At 38.3% G+C, this 18,673-nt stretch overlaps 1 protein-coding gene across 1 annotated transcript in view; it reads right to left on the reverse strand.

The window, feature by feature from the left end:
- Positions 1-14,552, reverse strand: part of LOC128745725 (cytoplasmic polyadenylation element-binding protein 4) — a 51,595-nt gene extending 37,043 nt beyond the window's left edge. Inside the window, exon 1 of the mRNA XM_053842804.1 lies at positions 14,457-14,552. Within this exon, the coding sequence (XP_053698779.1) occupies positions 14,457-14,552 (96 nt within the window). The remainder of the gene's footprint in view (positions 1-14,456) is intronic.
- Between the last annotated feature and the right edge of the window lie 4,121 nt (positions 14,553-18,673).

Below are 18,673 nucleotides of genomic sequence, written 5' to 3' on the forward strand. Positions count from 1 at the left end.
TATACTACAGTTGAATACAATCATGAAAATATTCTACTTGGCAATATAATTTGGAGAGATTACACCCTCTAGTGTCCAAGTTTTTTCTTAGTTTTCAAGATTTTTTTTGACATTTGTAACTAGCTTTTGGTCGGTCACACATACCTCAAAATGCTCTCAGTGTCGGCTCAACATTGCCGGAGACAAGCAAAGAATTAAGGAATAAGATCACATTTATAGCAGGTAACTCGTATATAAAGGGTGTCCCACATCAAATTGCACCACGGAAGAAACGCTGTAGAACGGAAGAAACGCTGTGGGCATCTGAGCATCGAACGGAAGAAGAGATGCGGTCAGAATGGCTATTCTATTAGTGATCAGGATCACTGTCATGTCGTGGAAGCGTTTAAGGAGAAACCCAATACTTCGGTCAGGAATGTGGCCAAAAAGTTGAATCTGTCCAAGTCCAAGGACAGGGGGAGACTGTATACGCCCAAAGTGCGGAAGGTTCCAAATCGTGACGACCGGCAAAATACGGTGTGAAAGTCACGGGCCCGGAAACTGTACACCCAGATGCTGACGAAGCTTCATTGTCTCATCATGGATGACGAGACTTACGTCAAGGTGGACTTTCGGCAACTTCCGGGGCTACTATTCTTCACCGCCCAGCACAAGTTTGATGTTCCTGAGGAAATAAAGAAGCAGAAACTTTCAAAGTTTGCCAAGAAATACATGATTTGGCAACCGATCTACTCATGTGGCAAACGGAGTGCGCCGTTCGTGACTACCGGGACTGTAAATGGGAAGATATACCTCAAGGAGTGTCTACAGAAGCGTCTGCTTCCTCTGTTGAAGCAACACGAGAGCGCTATGATCTTCTGGCCGGATCTAGCTTCGTGCCTCTATCCTGGCCTCTATTCTGGAGTGCTACGAAGCCAACGGGGTTACTTTCGTACCCAAGGAAATGAACCCCCACAACGCATCGGAACTAAGGCCCATCGAAAAATACTGAGCTATTATCTAGCAGGCACTACGGAAGTATCCCAAGGAGGTCAAATCTGAAGAAGACCTGAAGAAAAAGTGGATTTCCGTACAGAAGACGCTGCAGCCAGATGTTGTACAGAACCTTATGAGTGGAGTTAAGCGTCAAGTGTGAGCATACGGTTATGGTATCAAAGTTGAATGAAATAAATATGGCTAAACCAAACTAATAGGTTATATTTCATCATTTGAAAGTTTGAATAGGATCGGTCAACTAGGTAATTTTCTACAACGTTTCATCCGTGGTGAAATATGATGTGGGACACCCTTTATTTGGAACGGTTCTAATTTTCTCTGCAGCTCCTGATGTCCATTCTAAAATTTTCAACAAAAATGACTGACGTTCTAGGCGTGTGTGCGTGTAAGTGAGGGACAATCTGCTTGCCGTTGCTTCGCCGCCTTTACCGTTCGCCGCCGTCATTCCGTTTGGTCGTTGTCGACCGTCACGTGTTCTGAGGTCTATCTGTCGGAACCAATCCACCCAGCCAGCACCAACTCGTATATATTGTACGAAAATTATCGTAAATATCTTCAAACAAATTCGGAATCGTAAATAAACCCTAATAAAGCACGCACAAGTTGATATTCCATCGCTTATAATACATACGATTTTCAGCACAAAGTTGTATAGCTCTAAGAAGCTAGTCAAGCTTGATCGGTTCTTATCGTATAGAAATACCTATATAAGTGTATCACTTAAAATTATTGCTCAGTGCATATATGACCCCCAAATTGGTACGGATAAGCGTTGTTGCGTGTTGAATAAGATTAAGTTGGATATATACCGGTACGTGATTCTCATTTGTAACTTTAATATACATATAAAAATACTAGCTGGGTGGCCCACTTTCGATAATAGGTACCACGTCGCTAGCAAAGCAAAGCAAAGCCATGGGTATAAACGTCTTTAAGAACTTGACCCTTCTTCGATAGACTTCGCAACCGGTGTTTAAAGTACAGGGCCATTACGTGGGTTAATTCAACGATTCTACTGAATATAGCAGCACCGCCCATTCGAGATTCGAAAAAACGACGACTTACTTGTTGGACCAGAATCGTACCCCGGAGCTAACTGGCCGTCGTCGATGGTTTCCGATGCTACAGTAAAGATTTGTATAACGCGGTGGGTGGTGCTGTACGCCCATCGTGATATCTCAGCTGTCCATTAACCAATAAAGTTGATTTTTGGTAGTTGACTGGGTTATACCACATGCTAACAATGTACCAAAAATCAACTTTACTGGTTAATGGACAGCTGAGATATCGCTATGGGCGTACAGCAACACCCACCGCGTCATTTCATTTCGATTTTATCATTTCTTTTAATATTTCTTTTTGTTAATATTTTAGTAAAGTGTGAATATTTTTATTTTAATATGTCCTAGGTAGATAAGGCGATCTTATAACTCAATTTTGGGAGGCTCTGTGGTCGCAAGGCCACGTTCGTAGCATATATGGAAAAATAAATGCAGTACTCAATTCAGGAAGATTACATTTGATGTGGATTAGGGTATGAAATGGGGAAAGTTATCTGGAAGGAGCATCAAAAATAGCTCTGACTCACTACCTAGCGCCTCCACGAAAGATCTTAGTCAATGATGACGAACGATGACTGTACGTGGAAATGCTTCATGTACATAGTGGAGCGTTTGTTCCCCAGGCAAGGACAGCTGAAACAGCGTCTGTCTCGGAGCGAGTGACTGAATATGAAACGATGTATCCCGCAAGCTACATCCAAGATGTTAGATCCATGAACGTGATGTAGGTATCGCGACCCCGATAAGGTAGTAAACCGGAACCATTTACCACGAAAAACGAAAATGGAAATACGGAACCGATCAACCGGCTTAGGACACGGCAAAGTACAAGGAAACAATTATTGAATAATGATTGGAAAATTGGTACCTGGAATGTCAAAGCTCTCAATGAACCGGCACGAGCTAGCTTGCTTACACGAGAGTTACACCAACTCGTAGTGGAGATCACTGCTATTCAGGAAGTTCGATGGCCAAATTCCGGAGAAAGGAAGTTCCGCGCAGTAGACCATATCAAGCACTTCTTTCATGTATCTCATCTACTACAATGGCGGTAGCAAGGCAGAATATAAATACGGTTTTTTAGTGTTGAGAAAGCAAAACCAACGAGTATCCAATGGAGCCCCGTATATGTGTGTTGAGAATTCAGGACAAATTCTTCATCTACAGCCTAATCAACGTATACGTCCCGACAAATAATAAATCCGATTATGCTAAGGGCGAGTACTACAATACTCCTATGGACTTCTATGATAGGACCTATGGAGAGTACCCAAAACATAATGCAAATGCGCAGATCAAGAGGGAGGAATTCTCGCGAAACTTTTCAAAAGGACCTAAGTAACAATGAGAGATTCTCTTCGGGTCTGTTCTCTTTCGCTTACCACGGCGATGCAAAGGCACTTTAATACATCAGATTTGCATCAATCGGTTGCTGGCGTCACAAGTTAGCTATTCGTTAAAAAAAACTTTGGTCAAAATGCGTTTATGTCGCCGCTATAATCAAAAGAGAGGGACACCAAAGAGAGTTTCTCAATGTTACCTAGTCATTGTCATTGGAAGACATAGCCTTCATCTACTTTCCACGACCATCACCTACTTTCCACGTCTGAATACTCAGAAACACACCTGGAGGGATCCATATAGGGACTCTAACTCTCAGATCGATCAAGTCTTGATTGACGGTCGACACTTTTCGGATGTCATCGATGTACGATTTTTTCAGGGAGCAAATATCGACTCTGACCATTGTGGTCGTCGTGTGTAAAATTCGCGCAAGGTTGTCGAACACGGCGAATGCTCGCACTGTGAGGACACTACGTTTCAACATCCAGCGCTTGATGGCAGAAAACGGTGACAGCGGAACTCTCCAGAAAGCTTGATCAAAGACTCGCAGAACAGCGGGAAGAAAGGAAGTGGGCTGCGGAGGAACCTCCACGGTGCCATTGAAACAACTGCGAGAGGGGTGGTAGGCACACCGCGTGGAAGACAGCGTAACACCTGGTTTAATACCGAATGCCAGAGAATGACAGTTGAGAAGAATCAGGCCAGGAATCACATGCTCATTGCGACTACACGTCAAAATAGAGAAAGGTATAGAGAGACTACAGCTGCGGAAAAACCCACTACCTTAAAAAACGCGAGTACGAGGAGGACATGCTCGCCGGCGCAGAGGAGAGATTCGTCAGCAAGTGGCGATTTTATTAACAAATATTTTATGTTTTAAACAACTTCCTCCAGCTAACAATCGTATGTACAACTGGTCCAACTGGCCAACTGGTGTGTATTTTGCATCGCAAAATAGCAAACGTAGGCGTGAAAATTTGCATATAGGGGCTTTTGGGGCCAGGGAAGCTTCTTACGATGGCTAGAGGGGTCCTCCCGTACAAATGAAACACGAATTCCTGCATAACTCGAGAACTAATCAAGCAAATGGAACAAAATTTGACATGTGAAAGTTATTGGAGGCAAGAATTTTTTTTGTGATGAATAGGAGACCTTACCTTTTTAGGAGGAGGGGAGCTCCTATACAAATGAAATACAAATTTCATCATAACTCCAGAACTAATTTGGCATGTGGGGGGTTTTGGAGGCAGGAATATTTTATGATGGTTTGAGACCCTTCACCCCTGTGCTGCCGTCAGATGCAAAAGTGACGTAAACGCCAATTGGTCAAAAATGGTTTTATTTTGCCAAATGGTGTTTTATGCAGTGCTTTTGCTTGTGCTGTTGAGAACTCACAGTGCATTTTCATCGAAAACTATATATAAAATTGAAAATTGAACCCGCCAGGGCGGGTGTTGTGGGTTCGAATCCAGTTGGATCTTAGATTACAGCTTGGTTCGACTCATGCACCCTCCAGCATTGGACAAAAGGTAGGAGTCAAAATGACTACTTGTCAAGCATAGCTACCAATACCCCCCCCCCCCCCCTTCCTTTCCGCTCTTCCCCACCTTCACCAAACATTTTCATTTCTTTCCCCTACCGTCCCTTCATCAATTGTAGAACCATCGTTTCAAAAAAATATTATTCAAAATATTGTTTTCTAAATATGAGAAAATGAAGATCGCACTTTTAGGTGAATTGAGTCACTTTTTCAATGAAAACATCAACAATTAACACTATCACGTCACATTTGCAGCAAAATGGTGGTTACGTCACTTTGTTTTTTCAATTTTATACATTACTCACAAAATATTCACACTTTACTAAAATATTAACAAAAAGAAATATTAAAAGAAATGATAAAATCGAGGTGAAATAACGCGGTGTTTGTTGCTGTACGCCCATAGCGATATCTCAGCTGTCCATTAACCAGTAAAGTTGATTTTTGGTACATTGTTAGCATGTGGTATAACCCAGTCAACTACCAAAAATCAACTTTATTGGTTAATGGACAGCTGAGATATCGCGATGGGCGTACAGCACCACCCACCGCGTTATACAAATCTTTACTGTAGCATCGGAAACCATCGACGACGGCCAGTTAGCTCCGGGGTACGATTCTGGTCCAACAAGTCAGTCGTCGTTTTTTCGAATCGAATATTTACGATAATTTTCGTACAATGATATACGAGTTGGTGCTGGCTGGGTGGATTGGTTCTGACAGATAGACCTCAGAACACGTGACGGTCGACAACGACCAAACGGAATTACGGCGGCGAACGGTAAAGGCGGCGAAGCAACGGCAAGCAGATTGTCCCTCACTTACACGCACACACACCTACAAACGTCAGTCATTTTTGTTGAAAATTCTATAATAGATATCAGGGGCTGCAGGGAAAATCAGAACCGTTCCAAATAAAGGGTGTCCCACATCAAATTTCACCACGGATGAAACGCTGTAGAAAATTACCTAGTTGACCGATCCTTTTCAAACTTTCAGATAATAAAATATAACCTATTAGTTTGCTTTTGGCATATTTATTTCATTCAACTTTGATACTTAACTCCACTCATAAGGTTCTGTGCAACATCTGGCTGCAGCTTCTTATGTACGGAAATCCACTTTTTCTTCGGGTCTTCTTCAGATTTGACCTCCTTGGGATGCTTCCGTAGTGCCTGCTAGATAATAGCTCAGTATTTTTCGATGGGCCTTGGTTCCGGTGCGTTGTGGGGGTTCATTTCCTTGGGTACGAAAGTAACCCCATTGGCTTCGTAGCACTCCAGAATAGAGGCCAGGATAGAGGCACGAAGCAAGATCCGGCCAGACGATCATAGCGCTCTCGTGTTGCTTCAACAGAGGAAGCAGACGCTTCTGTAGACACTCCTTGAGATATAGCTTCCCATTTACAGTCCCGGTAGTCACGAACGGCGCACTCCGTTTGCCCCATGAGTAGATCAGGTCGGTTGCCAAATCATGTATATCTTGTAATCTTAGATTACAGCTTGGTTCGACTCATGCACCCTCCAGCATTGGACAAAAGGTAGGAGTCAAAATGACTACTTGTTAAGCATAGCTACCAATACCCCCCCCCCCCCCCTTCCTTTCCGCTCTTCCCCACATTCACCAAACATTTTCATTTCTTTCCCCTACCGTCCCTTCATCAATTGTAGAACCATCGTTTCAAAAAAATATTAATATATATGTATGACCTCATTTCAAGGTCAAGACTAAAAACTTGAGATTAGTCTAATATTTTGATTGTTTAATGTTTACTCAGGTTAAGACACATCCGAAACACATCCAAATTTTTCCAATATGGCCAGAAATGCATGTGATGGTTGCCAATAAGTAAGTTAAAACAACAAATTTGATACCCCGCAAAACGGGATTTGGATCGGAAATTGGTCATTTCCTCTCGGGTAATGTGCAAAATATCTAAAACTATTGCAAAACAGCGATTTGATTATGCCACAAACTTAGTATTGTGAACAAATTGTACGTGCGTAAAAAATTCAACATTGAAATAATTTAATATATATTATATATGATCAGTCTCTATAAAAGTTGGTTTCAGAGTTACTTTTTAGAAAGCTTTTTAGCCTTGGGCTTAAACGCCTTGCTAATACTTGACCCTTCTTTATCGACAGACTTCACAGCCGGCTGTTTGAGTACAGGACAGATATGGGGCTAGTGCAAAAATCCTACTGCCTATCTAGCAGCACCGCCTAGCCGAGTTTCGAACATACGACAACTAGCTGGACCCGCATCGTACCTCGAAGATAGCTGGGCGGTATTTTTAAAAAGCTTCAATATGGTGAATGTATTCGGCAACGTTTTAAAAATCAGTATTTTAATGTCGGATAGAAAGAACATTCGCCTATAAGTGATTTTGGGATTTCGGATGCATCCTAACGATAAGCAGTCGTCAGAAAAAGTATGTATTTTAACATAACGAATAACTCGTTAGAACATTTGAAAGCTCAGAGGAAAGTATCTGCAAAGTTATTGTTATACAATGAGGGCTTTTCAAAGTCATTATACTTTACAAAAGATTTGAAGCATTCATCAAAGTTGCTTATTCTAATGTGTTCCAAATTGTTTATGAAGATGCCATATTTTTTGTATCGATTTTTATCACCCTAATAGGTGGATATATGACCACCATGATGAGTTAAAAAGATGTACCATATTTTTTTAATTAACTTATGCAAAGACACCATACGTGTAAAATTCCACATCTGCATGCTGGCCCTGTCGTTTTGTTCGCCGACGTCACTTTTGCAGCGAAACGTAAAAATTGAATTTGCATTTACAGTGGGATTTCGTATTTGGCATTGTTCGATTTTGGCATGGTTCGATTTTGGCATGCCTTGATTTTAGCAACAAAAGTATCCGTTTTTGGCAACACAAAATATTGTACTTCCAAAAATATGCTTAAATATCAGTCAGTTTCCGCATACATACTTTAAATGACGAAAAAATATTGCCCTAAGTGTGTTCACCAAAAAAATTTGCGGTTATAGAATGTTTCGAGCAATAATATTTTTATTGCCGTAAGTCTACGTCTTATCGCGGGTCGTCAAAAACTTACTTGCACGCTCTTGGCGGATTTTGTAAAGATAAAAAGGCTGCAATCGTTGATTAATAGGCCATTACAAATCATTTTGAAAGTTTTTGTCACCCCCCCCCCCTTGGAAATTGGCTTGAAAAATCGGGGGGCAAAAAAATAATTTGTAGGATATGAGTTAAATTTTTTTATAAAATTAATTGTCTGTGGGCTCTACAGCCTGAAAAACTTGGAAAATGAGTGTACGAGTTCAGTTAACGCTTCTAGCATGAAATAGAAATGGAAATTCAAACAGCGGAATTTCCGAAAATCGGCCAAAAAAATTATCTTTCGTTTTTGTCTTTTTTTCGTAGATTTTTGCATGAAAATTAACAACGTATATATTAAAAGCAAGAATAGATTTGGTTTTGAAGTTTAAACTTAAATTAAAAATGGCTAAAATCCATTTTTTTGGCTCGATTAAAAAATTCTCTTTGTTTTTTTTCGACCCCCCTTCAGTAGCCCAACACCGGAGGGACAAAAACTTTTTTAAATATTTGTAATGGCCTAACATTTAGTCAATTTCTAACGCACTTACATTCCATTTTTTCATATCAAAAAAGGGTCTCGATTTTGGCACGGTTTCGATTTTGGCAACATAGGCGACACGCATTTGTTGCCAAATTTGAAATCCTACTGTACACACAAAAGTGACGTTAGCGCTTGGATTTCACGTTATCAACAAAATAATTAACGAATCACCGATGGTTAGCTGAAGTACATCAAAATAAACCATTTGTACAAACACAAATTCCGAAATTGGGTTTTTCTTAGAAATTGCCTAGGGTTTTCGTTTTTTGCTTGTACTGGAAAATGTGTAAAATGGATTAACGTCACTTTTGCATATGACGGCAATGTGGTAGGGAGATAAGGACTCTCATACAAATTAAACAGAAGTTTTTGCGTAAATCAAAAACTAATCGAACTCGAAAAATTTTAAACTCTCATAAAACATTAGTCAATAACAAGACCACCAAAAACTATCAATGGTAACATTAGATAATTCAGCGCGAGACGACCACAGGCCGTGAGTGCTGCCGGCGACCTTCCGTCGGAAGTGCCGGCCACTGCGGGGGACAGCTCCCCGTAGAGATCATCTCTATCTAGGTTTATTTATTTTCCTAGATCTACTGCGCCACTGCGGGGGACAGCTCCCCGTAGAGATCATCTCTATCTAGGTTTATTTATTTTCCTAGATCTACTGACCTCTATTACTTTCCTTCAGTTGGGTCACCCCTGCGAAATGGTACTTTCTACGAAAAGATTTTCCGTGAAATGGTACATCCTACGTAAGGTTTCTCGCGAAATGGTATTCTGCGAAACTATATATTCCGCGTTATGGTCAACCGAGAATTGGTGTTCCGTAAAACGGAATTCGGCGAAATGGTTTGTAATGATGGCGAATATTTAAATGCAATCCGCTTTATTTTATCAGGCTAAGCAATGGGAGGAGTGGTTTTCTACTTTACTGTGAGGAAAATTTGTATATTAAAACATCCACGAACTCCTCAGACACTTGCAAAACTCGAGATTGTAACAAAGGTCATCCGAGATTCACGATTTATGTACAACACAGTTTAATTTGTGGCAATACGAAGTTTGTCGGGTCAGCTAATTTATCCTATAAAATTGAATTTCTATCTGTCTGTATGTAGACTCGGAAACTACTGAACCGATTGGTGTGAAAATTTGTATGACATGGTTTTTGAGCCCGGGAAAGGATCCTATGATGGTTTGAGACCCTTCCCCCCTCAGGAAGTGGGAGCTCCCATACAAATGAAACACACATTTCTGCATAACTTGAGAACTAATCAAGCAAATGAAACCATATTTAGCATGCAGGAGTTTTTGTATAACGAAAAGATTTTTCGCGAAATGGTATTCCGCGAAATACAATGTTTCGCGTTATGATCCACCGAGAATTTGGTTTCGGCGAAATGTTATATAACCACGGCGAATATTTAAAAGCTATCAGCTTTATTTTATCTCGCGTACCAATGGGGGGAGTTGTTTTCTACTTTACTGTGAGGAAAATTTAAAAATTTGTGTATGGGTTCATGGTTTCATAGCTATGTATCTGCCAAAATGAATCGCCTATCGCCTATCGCCTATCGCCTCGTTGAACTCCCCAGAAACTTACAAAATCCAAGATTTACTGCACAGTTTAAGATTGCCGGATTAGCTAGTACAGCCCGGACTCGATTATCCGGGTGTTCATTTTTATTTTCAGCCCGGATAATCGAATCACCCGGATAATCGAATCATCATTTATGGTACAAATTCAGAAATGTTTTATTTATTATTTATCTATCTTGCCAAAAGTCAGAAAATTCCTTTCTTGCCATTTTTTCCACTGATGATTTTTTTTTTTGGTACAATATTCTTTTTGTATGTTCTGTTTCTCAATAATTAGGTATTATAAATGTTTTTTTTATTATTGATCAATCTTTCCTAAAGTCCACAAATTCCTTTTTTGTAATTTTTTTACTAATGATTAAGATGATGATGATGATGATTTTTAAGTAAAAAAATTGATTCCATTATCGCAGGATTAATTTTTGCTTTATTCGCCGATAAAAGGGATATAAGAAAGGAATTTTGTTGCTTTAGGGAGGTGAATCAATACTTCTCAAGTTGAAATCATCATGTAGCATGAAAACTATAACATTAAAGTTTAAAATAAATCATTGAAAAAAAAATATTTCTTTTTTCCTCTCGGATAATCGAGTCTAAAAAAACCCGCATAATGGATTCCCCGGATAATCGAATCCCCGGTTAATCGAGTCCGGCCTGTATATTATAAAATATAAACGAATTCGATTACTGTTGTACATAGATAAACTCTCTTAATTTACGCATCCAGTGACTCGATGTGGTAATTGATATAACCTGTAGTTTGCTTTTACCTAAGATATAAATTTATATGCTTTTTTAACTCGTGCTTTCTAAATCTATTCAACAACTATATATACTGAAGTCGCTTTTTACGCGGTTTGTTTCTTATGCGAATTTCGGAATTTACGCGGTTTTTTACACGAATTTCAGAATTTACGCGGTTTTTTTACGCGAATTTCGGAATTTATGCAGTTTTGATTTACGCGGCAAGTATTCTTTGCGTAAAAAGCGACTTGAGTGTATTTGGTAGTGAAAGTGTGAAAAACGTGTTAAGAAAGAGCAGTTTAATTTATAGCGCTCACTCCAGAAATTTTATTGGCGTTATACTGTTCGGACTCGATTATCCGGAGATTCAATTATCAGGATTTTTAGACTCGATTATCCAGGTGAAAAAAAATCATTTTTTTCAATAATTTATTTTAAACACAAATGTTATAGTTTTCATGTTAGATAATGATTCTAGCATGACAAATACTGATTCACCTCCCTAAAGGAATGAAATTCCTTTCCTGTGTGTTTTTAACAGCGAGTAATGCAGATAATGGCACCAATTTTTAAATTGTGTGATATGATTTATAATTCATCATCATCATCATAATCATCACCATCATCATCATTAAAATAATCATCATTCTCAAAATCATCATCATGATCACCATCATTATCATCATCATCATCATCATCCAAATAATCATCATCAATAAAATCATCATCATCATCATCAAAATAATCATCATCAACAAAATCATCATCATCAACAAAACCATCACCATCATCATGATCATCATCATCAAAATAATCATCATCATAAAAATCATCATCATCATTATCAAAATCATCGTCATCACCATCATCACGATCAGCCATCATTATTATCATCAATGAAAAAAATCGTAAGAAAGGAATTTTCTAACTTTAGGGGAGTCCGAGCTGTACAGTAGGATTTCGAATTTGGCAACAAATGCGTGACGCCTATGTTGCCAAAATCGAGACCCTTTTTCGATACGAAAAAATTGAATGTAAATGCGTTAGAAATTGAGAAAATATTATTAATCAACGATTGTAATTATTTTATGTTTAAAAGGCCCGCAAAGAGCTATCCGTCCGGTGCAAATAAGTTTTTGGCAGCCTGCGGTCAGACGTAGTCCTACGGCAATAAAAATATTATTGTTCGAAATATTCTATAACCGCAAACTTTTTTTCAAGAACACACTGAGGGCATAACTTTTTGGTTATTTAAAGCATGTTTGCGGAAACTGAGAGATATTTAAGCATATTTTTGGAAGGGAAATATTAAATGTTGCCAAAAACGGATATTTTTGTTGCCAAAATCGAGGCATGCCAAAATCGAACCATGCCATATTCGAAATCTCACTGTAGTAGGTTGCTTTTATATCTGAAGCTCAATTTTCGGTAACAACAAAGTCGTAGTATTTATTGGTATAAACATGATCAACGTAATCTTATGTTTTATAACTGAATGCAGATACATTTTTTGAGAGGGAAATGCTCGAAGGTACATATATTTGTATTTTGTATTCTCAAACATTGATAAAAATGCGTTAGTTTCATAGTCAATCAAATATCCGCCATCTTTTGTTTCAAGATGAGAACAAATATATTTCATCCATTTAATTTTGCTAGGTTATTCAAGAACATCATCTTTATGCGATGTATGATGTTCTTGAATAAGTTAACTCCTTTTTCAAGGATAAGGTTTATAGCACTACAGGATATAATTACTCCAGATATATCAGCGGTCTTTCACAGTTAACAAAAATAGTCCCAATCATGCAACAGATTGATATGTAATGATCGACAGAGTCGTGTCGACTGCTGTAATAGGGCAATAATGAACAGATATAGTGTCAAATTTAGAATCGCTATGGGAACAAATTTCGTACATTAATAACACATTTTAATTAGTTTAGCTGTAAAAGCTTTCGATGTCAGCATTTTTAGGTCAAAATATAAAACAAACACAATTTTGCGAATATTAGGGTTCGATTACTGAGACGATAATTGCAGTTATGTTAGAAATACTGAATGCATTGCAAAAGCCTGCTATTGAAACTTATATGCATTGTTGACGAGCTAAACAGCACGTGCCTAAAACATAAAACTTGCCTTCGTTACACATTTTTATTTCAAAATATCTAGTAGTACCAACATGCTCTAGCTTGCAAAATCTGTCTACAAGTCACTTTTTTCGATTTTGTCACCACTTGTTTTCACTGTTTCGGCTAGACAAGCAGTCTCCGAAACAGCAACGAATAAATGGTTCATACCATATTTGTCGGTTTCATACAAAAAACGTAAAATCAAGTTCTACTATATGTACATGAGAATTTTTATGCAGTATGTAGTATGACTGTAGGGTAGCCTGGGGTAATATGCACCGTTTAAGGAAATCATGGTATTTCCTCGTTAAAGCTTAAAGCCAATACCAATCTTATATACTGAGCATAATTTCATGAATATTAGGTCAAAGTTTTAGGAGCTATTATACAAAAAAAACCTTTGCGAAAAAGGTGTGCAAAGTGATTTTTGATATTGAGTCAAAGGTCTGAAAACGCAACTAGCCGGGGCAAAATGCACCCATGCATGTTTTGTATCAATTAATAGGAACTTATTCAATAAATTCAATAACTGTAATACAATTCGTGCTTGCTAACTGACAATGCTGATTCTGGTCTTTACCAAATGCTGTGATTACATTTCCTAAGCGAGGCCACAGCATTTAAGACACGCCAGTGCTGACTGCAGTTATTTAATAGTACCAGAAAACATATTAGATATTCGGACGTAATTGCGTATCATTTTTTATTTTTTATTTATTTATTTATTTATTTATTTATTTACTTCATCCGACAGTGAGTCTTAATGAATTGTGATTAGATTGGGAAAAGCCACCTTGAGTAAGTCTCATATTCTTACTCAAAGCGGCACAATTTTTAAAAAGAAACAAAGTGAATAAAGGATGTTTGCTTAGGGTGCATTTTGCCCCAAACTTACACAAAAAGTGTTCCTGGTTAAAACGGAAGTATTAAATGTCAAAACTTCCGATGTTCAATCAGAATTGTGTAGTTCCAACCATAATTATTCGAATTATAACATTTACCGGTGGTCAATATTGTTGGTGCAGTTAAAATTGTTAGCGAAACGAAGCAAAAAGTTATAGGTTATTTATAAAAAACATATTTTTGTTATTATTTACGTTTCCTTATCAGCTAAAACGGCCTAATTGACACAGCAGCCAAAGCATACATCGATTTAACTGGGAGAATTCCTTTTTTGTTTTTAAAATGTGTGCTAGCTTAGAAACTAAGAGGGTGCATTTTGCCTCGGCGGTGCTTATTGCCCCAGGTACCCCTATAATCTATCAAATTCAAACCAGTAAACGGTTTGCGATGAGAAGTCCTTTGCTTCTAACCACCTTTTCATGTTAACAGCCGGCATAATTTAATTTGCTAATTCTATGATTAGAACGACTCCGCAGAGTTAAACAACTCACCTGTTGCAATGAGGGCATCTCTCCCGACCGGTACAGCGTCAGTTTTTCTCCCGTTATTGTAGGTTTCACTTCGAGAATACAAAGCTTCTCCTTCATACAGTACACAGTTACTCACTTCCCGTGCTTCTCTTTTCGATCACTTCAGCAGGCGCACGTCCGACGCTTTAATGTCCTTAAAGCTGAGTTTCGTACAAAACGGATTCTTCACTGCTATATTCGCGGAGAGACTCCAGGATTCCAAGGCCTTCTGCAATTGCTTCTTTACAAAAGAATGTTTTTAATTTACTCTAGAAGCTTTCTACTTTCGTTTTACTCTTCTTTTATTTCTCATTGAGTCGAAAATTCCGCATGTCGCCACAGAAGATGCCCCCGCGCATTGACGTTGCACAAAGTACGAGACACGCAACGGAAGCAGGCAAAGGATGTACGGCTATATGCACGGACGAAGAAGACGAACAACTAAATACTACGCATTTAACACGCCAACCGACCAGTTCCTATTCGAAAATGTCCATCGTGGAAAACCCGATATAGTCTCTTGTGCTAAAGCTCAACTTGAAAATACTTTCATGGGAACATGCGAGACAAGCACTGATGGCTAGGAAACCTTTGGCAGCACATAATTTACATATGATTCTCTTCGACCTCTAGCACTGGGGCTACTGACGATGTCTTGCATGTAGCACGTGTATGTGAGTACATATACACGTCGGGATAGCAGTATGTACATTATGAGGACGATACTACAATCAGGAGCCAGCATACTGCAGACATAGAAAAGAGCGAAGCTTGCAAATGGGAGAGAAAGAAGGACGCTCTCAAACTAGGCGTGAAACCACGTTGTTGGCCCTCTGGTCACCATTCTTGCTGCATTTATCACTGTCGGAAAGGTATTGTAAAGCCGTCGGCATATTACCTTGCTTTAAAGCCAATAAAATTCTGCACAGTGCAAAGTGAAGTTCTGCAGCATATTGCTAACACCTGTTGAAAACTATGACATGAGACCGTTAAAAGTACCAATAATCGTGTATGATGCATAATTTGCTATCAATTGTAATATGTATATTCTTTTCCACTATTTTAGAAATTTTGTTCGTAAAACGTTAATCTTCGTCCTCCAGGATATACAGTCTATATCATCTACACGAGTGTAACCCATGTATGAAGAAAAGAAAAGAACATTTTCGACGATAAGATGTTGCCAAGAAGGTCAAAAAGACGATATCCTGCATTGAGATCAATTCGGGGAATGATTTGTTCAAGGAATGCAATCATTTGTTGCTGGATGCGTTAGACACAAAATAGTGAATTTAGAATATAAAAACAAATTTCATACGGCACAGTAAGCTAGAAAAGTAGCAACGTTAATAGCGGTCGCGGAATGCTTTAAAATAGACTGTTTTGATTTTTAACACAACTAGTCTGATTAATCGGAATAAACAGTTATTTTACCCGCAATCTGTTGACTATTAAAATCATTTTAATTATAATAGTGACTTATAATTTAAATATAACAAATGATATTATTATAATATTAGAGTGGTTTTAACCCAGAGGGTTATTCACCAGGAAAAACAAATGATAGTTTTTGCAATCGTACAAAAAAGGTCGAGGTCTCCTAGAATTTCCTAAATTTGATTTTCCAAGACGTAATGACTAATTGTAAAGAAAAATTATTTTCCTAAATCTGTCAAATTTTTCAGTAAATTATACGTCAACTACTTCCCAATCTGAAGATACGCGATTTGTTGTTTATCTGGTATTATTGAAAAACCATACCGAATCATTAAGCACTTTGAGGCAGAAAAAATTGAACTATTTGCCATTGCCAGGAGATTATTCATTGCAAGCTTCGTTTGAAATTTTGCTAATAAATTCTAATAAATCGGCATATTATAACTGTTTTTGTTTCAGCGAAACTTGTAACCACGAATGTTCGTTATTTTTCAATCATTCATTGATCTATAAACTCTATTCGCTAATTTAAAAAAAATCAGGACTATCCATCCTTCTGCAATAATCTAAAAAACAATGAGAAGTTTTACTTAACAACATAATTGATACTTAAAGGACGGGTTGTTCACTAATCGTAACAAATAAAATTCCATTTTCCGAAAACAGTGAGAACATAAAATATTGTTGGAACGAAACACATATACAGACACAAATATTTGCCAAATTATCAATATAATCAAGTTATTTACTATTTACAATCATTTTTACAATCGTACCTGCATCTGCATTTAAAACCACTTCAAAGCCATTTGCATATTATCAAAAACTATGAAAACAGGCAGGATAAAAATTGTAAACATTTAGTTTCAGCAATTCGATAAACATACGCAACGAAATTGGCATGCCGATTGGTCAACAATGTACACTTTATTAATTTACACACTTCAGTTTTTCGCTGCTAGGTGATTACAACACAATCTTGTATGTATCTGATATCACTTTCCAGACTCGTGGTTACGTGCTAATGATATCGCTTGGTCTACGCCCTGCGTTTACAATTGTTCACAAATAACCGTAAAAATTTCGACAATAGATCGAATCCACATCAACACCGTTCTATTGTCTCTGTTAGGAAACCTATTGTCTGCAGGCTATTGAACATTCTCACAAACCTCGGCAAAATGAGAGGCTTTTGATATATTTTCCTTACATTTTTTCATTCCTGCCGACTACTGTAGAATCGCACTTTAATAATCTAGAGGAAAAGGATGCAAAAGATACCCAACAGCATCATCATGTCTCGGATGATAAAACGATTGCAAAAAAAAGTAAAAATCACCAGAGCGCCGCCACCACGGAATCTTCATTCTGCTCTCTTCCTGATACGCTATATTCATGTGTTCGTCCCTTTCTCTCTCAACATGTATAATTCGCAATATGCCACTAGAACAGAATTTTAATCAAGCAGACCTACCGGCATTCGAACTCACTGGAATATTTGAGGTTAATTCCACTTTCGTCCCGATTGTCCTTGTATCAACCGAGCATTCAAAAATTCAAAATTAAATACTTTTTCAGGATTCATGATCCTTCACACTTATTGCCGTGTTAGTAATTATCCTTAAAACTTCGAATAGAGAAGTTTCTAAATTTTGAGTAATTATTGGTATTGCTTGAATAATTTAAACCGGCTTGGATCCGTGCAACTTTGCTGCAATATTGCTATCCGGTACCGCACTAGGTTTTGCACGAGGAACGCCTATATGTAAGCAGACAGTCATCATACCAACGACAGGATTGAATCTCAGATAAAAACCGAATTGTAGCTAGATATCAACAATCACTCACTGTGTGTTGTGAGGTTTATTCTTCCGTGTAAAATCCTCACCGTGTCCTAACTTCACTAATATTATTACTTCTGCCTACGACGCCCGGTTTCGCACTTTGAAAGGAGAAAAGATTCAGTGCTACTCGTCGAAGCGACACAGACGAACTGACCGAGCCCACGGTACAGCGGATAGATCACCCAACCAGAGAAATCCGGTAGAGATATCAAAGCTGCGGCGCGGAACCAACGGACGGTGACGAGTTCACTCGAGAGCAATGAGTGGCCAGCCGCATGCTCATGAGAACATATGTGAAGCTTTGACGTGAACAAAAACTACGAAACGGTTCTAAGTATGTATGGCTAAAGATGAACTGCAACATTCTAAGTAAGATGGACATTAATCATGATTCAAGTGAAGATACTTCCGGTAAATTTCCAATATTTCACATGTTTGACAATACAATAAACTTTCGAGATACTTATTTCTCATTTATTGATTGTTTTTCGTCATTGGGTGGTACTGATTGTCTTTATCAAGCATACTTGTTTGATGCGGAAATTGAGGTTAGTTTTGATGCATCAAGTACATACCGTCGTGCCGGGTTTCTTTGGACAATTCTAAGCTCCGCTCAACATTTGTTGCAGAATCTTTCAAAAGTTAGCTCAAATAACAATGTCTTTTTCTGAGCTTCACTGGTCCGTCCTTGTCTTACAATTAAGGCTAAGAATAACAACTCATTCGAACAAATAATCCTGTTATGTTAAATATGCGTCCATTTTACAAATGAAACGGGTTACTTCGGACAAGTTTACCAAGTTGATTTTTATCAACCAGTATTTTAACTTTTGTTACTTTAAGGTGATACGGTACTGAATCCCAACATGGCCGGAAAAATGGCGTCCTTGTGAGGATATAGGATATAGGATGTCCGGC

Source organism: Sabethes cyaneus, chromosome 1, assembly GCF_943734655.1.
Source record: "Sabethes cyaneus chromosome 1, idSabCyanKW18_F2, whole genome shotgun sequence".
NCBI lineage: Eukaryota > Metazoa > Arthropoda > Insecta > Diptera > Culicidae > Sabethes > Sabethes cyaneus.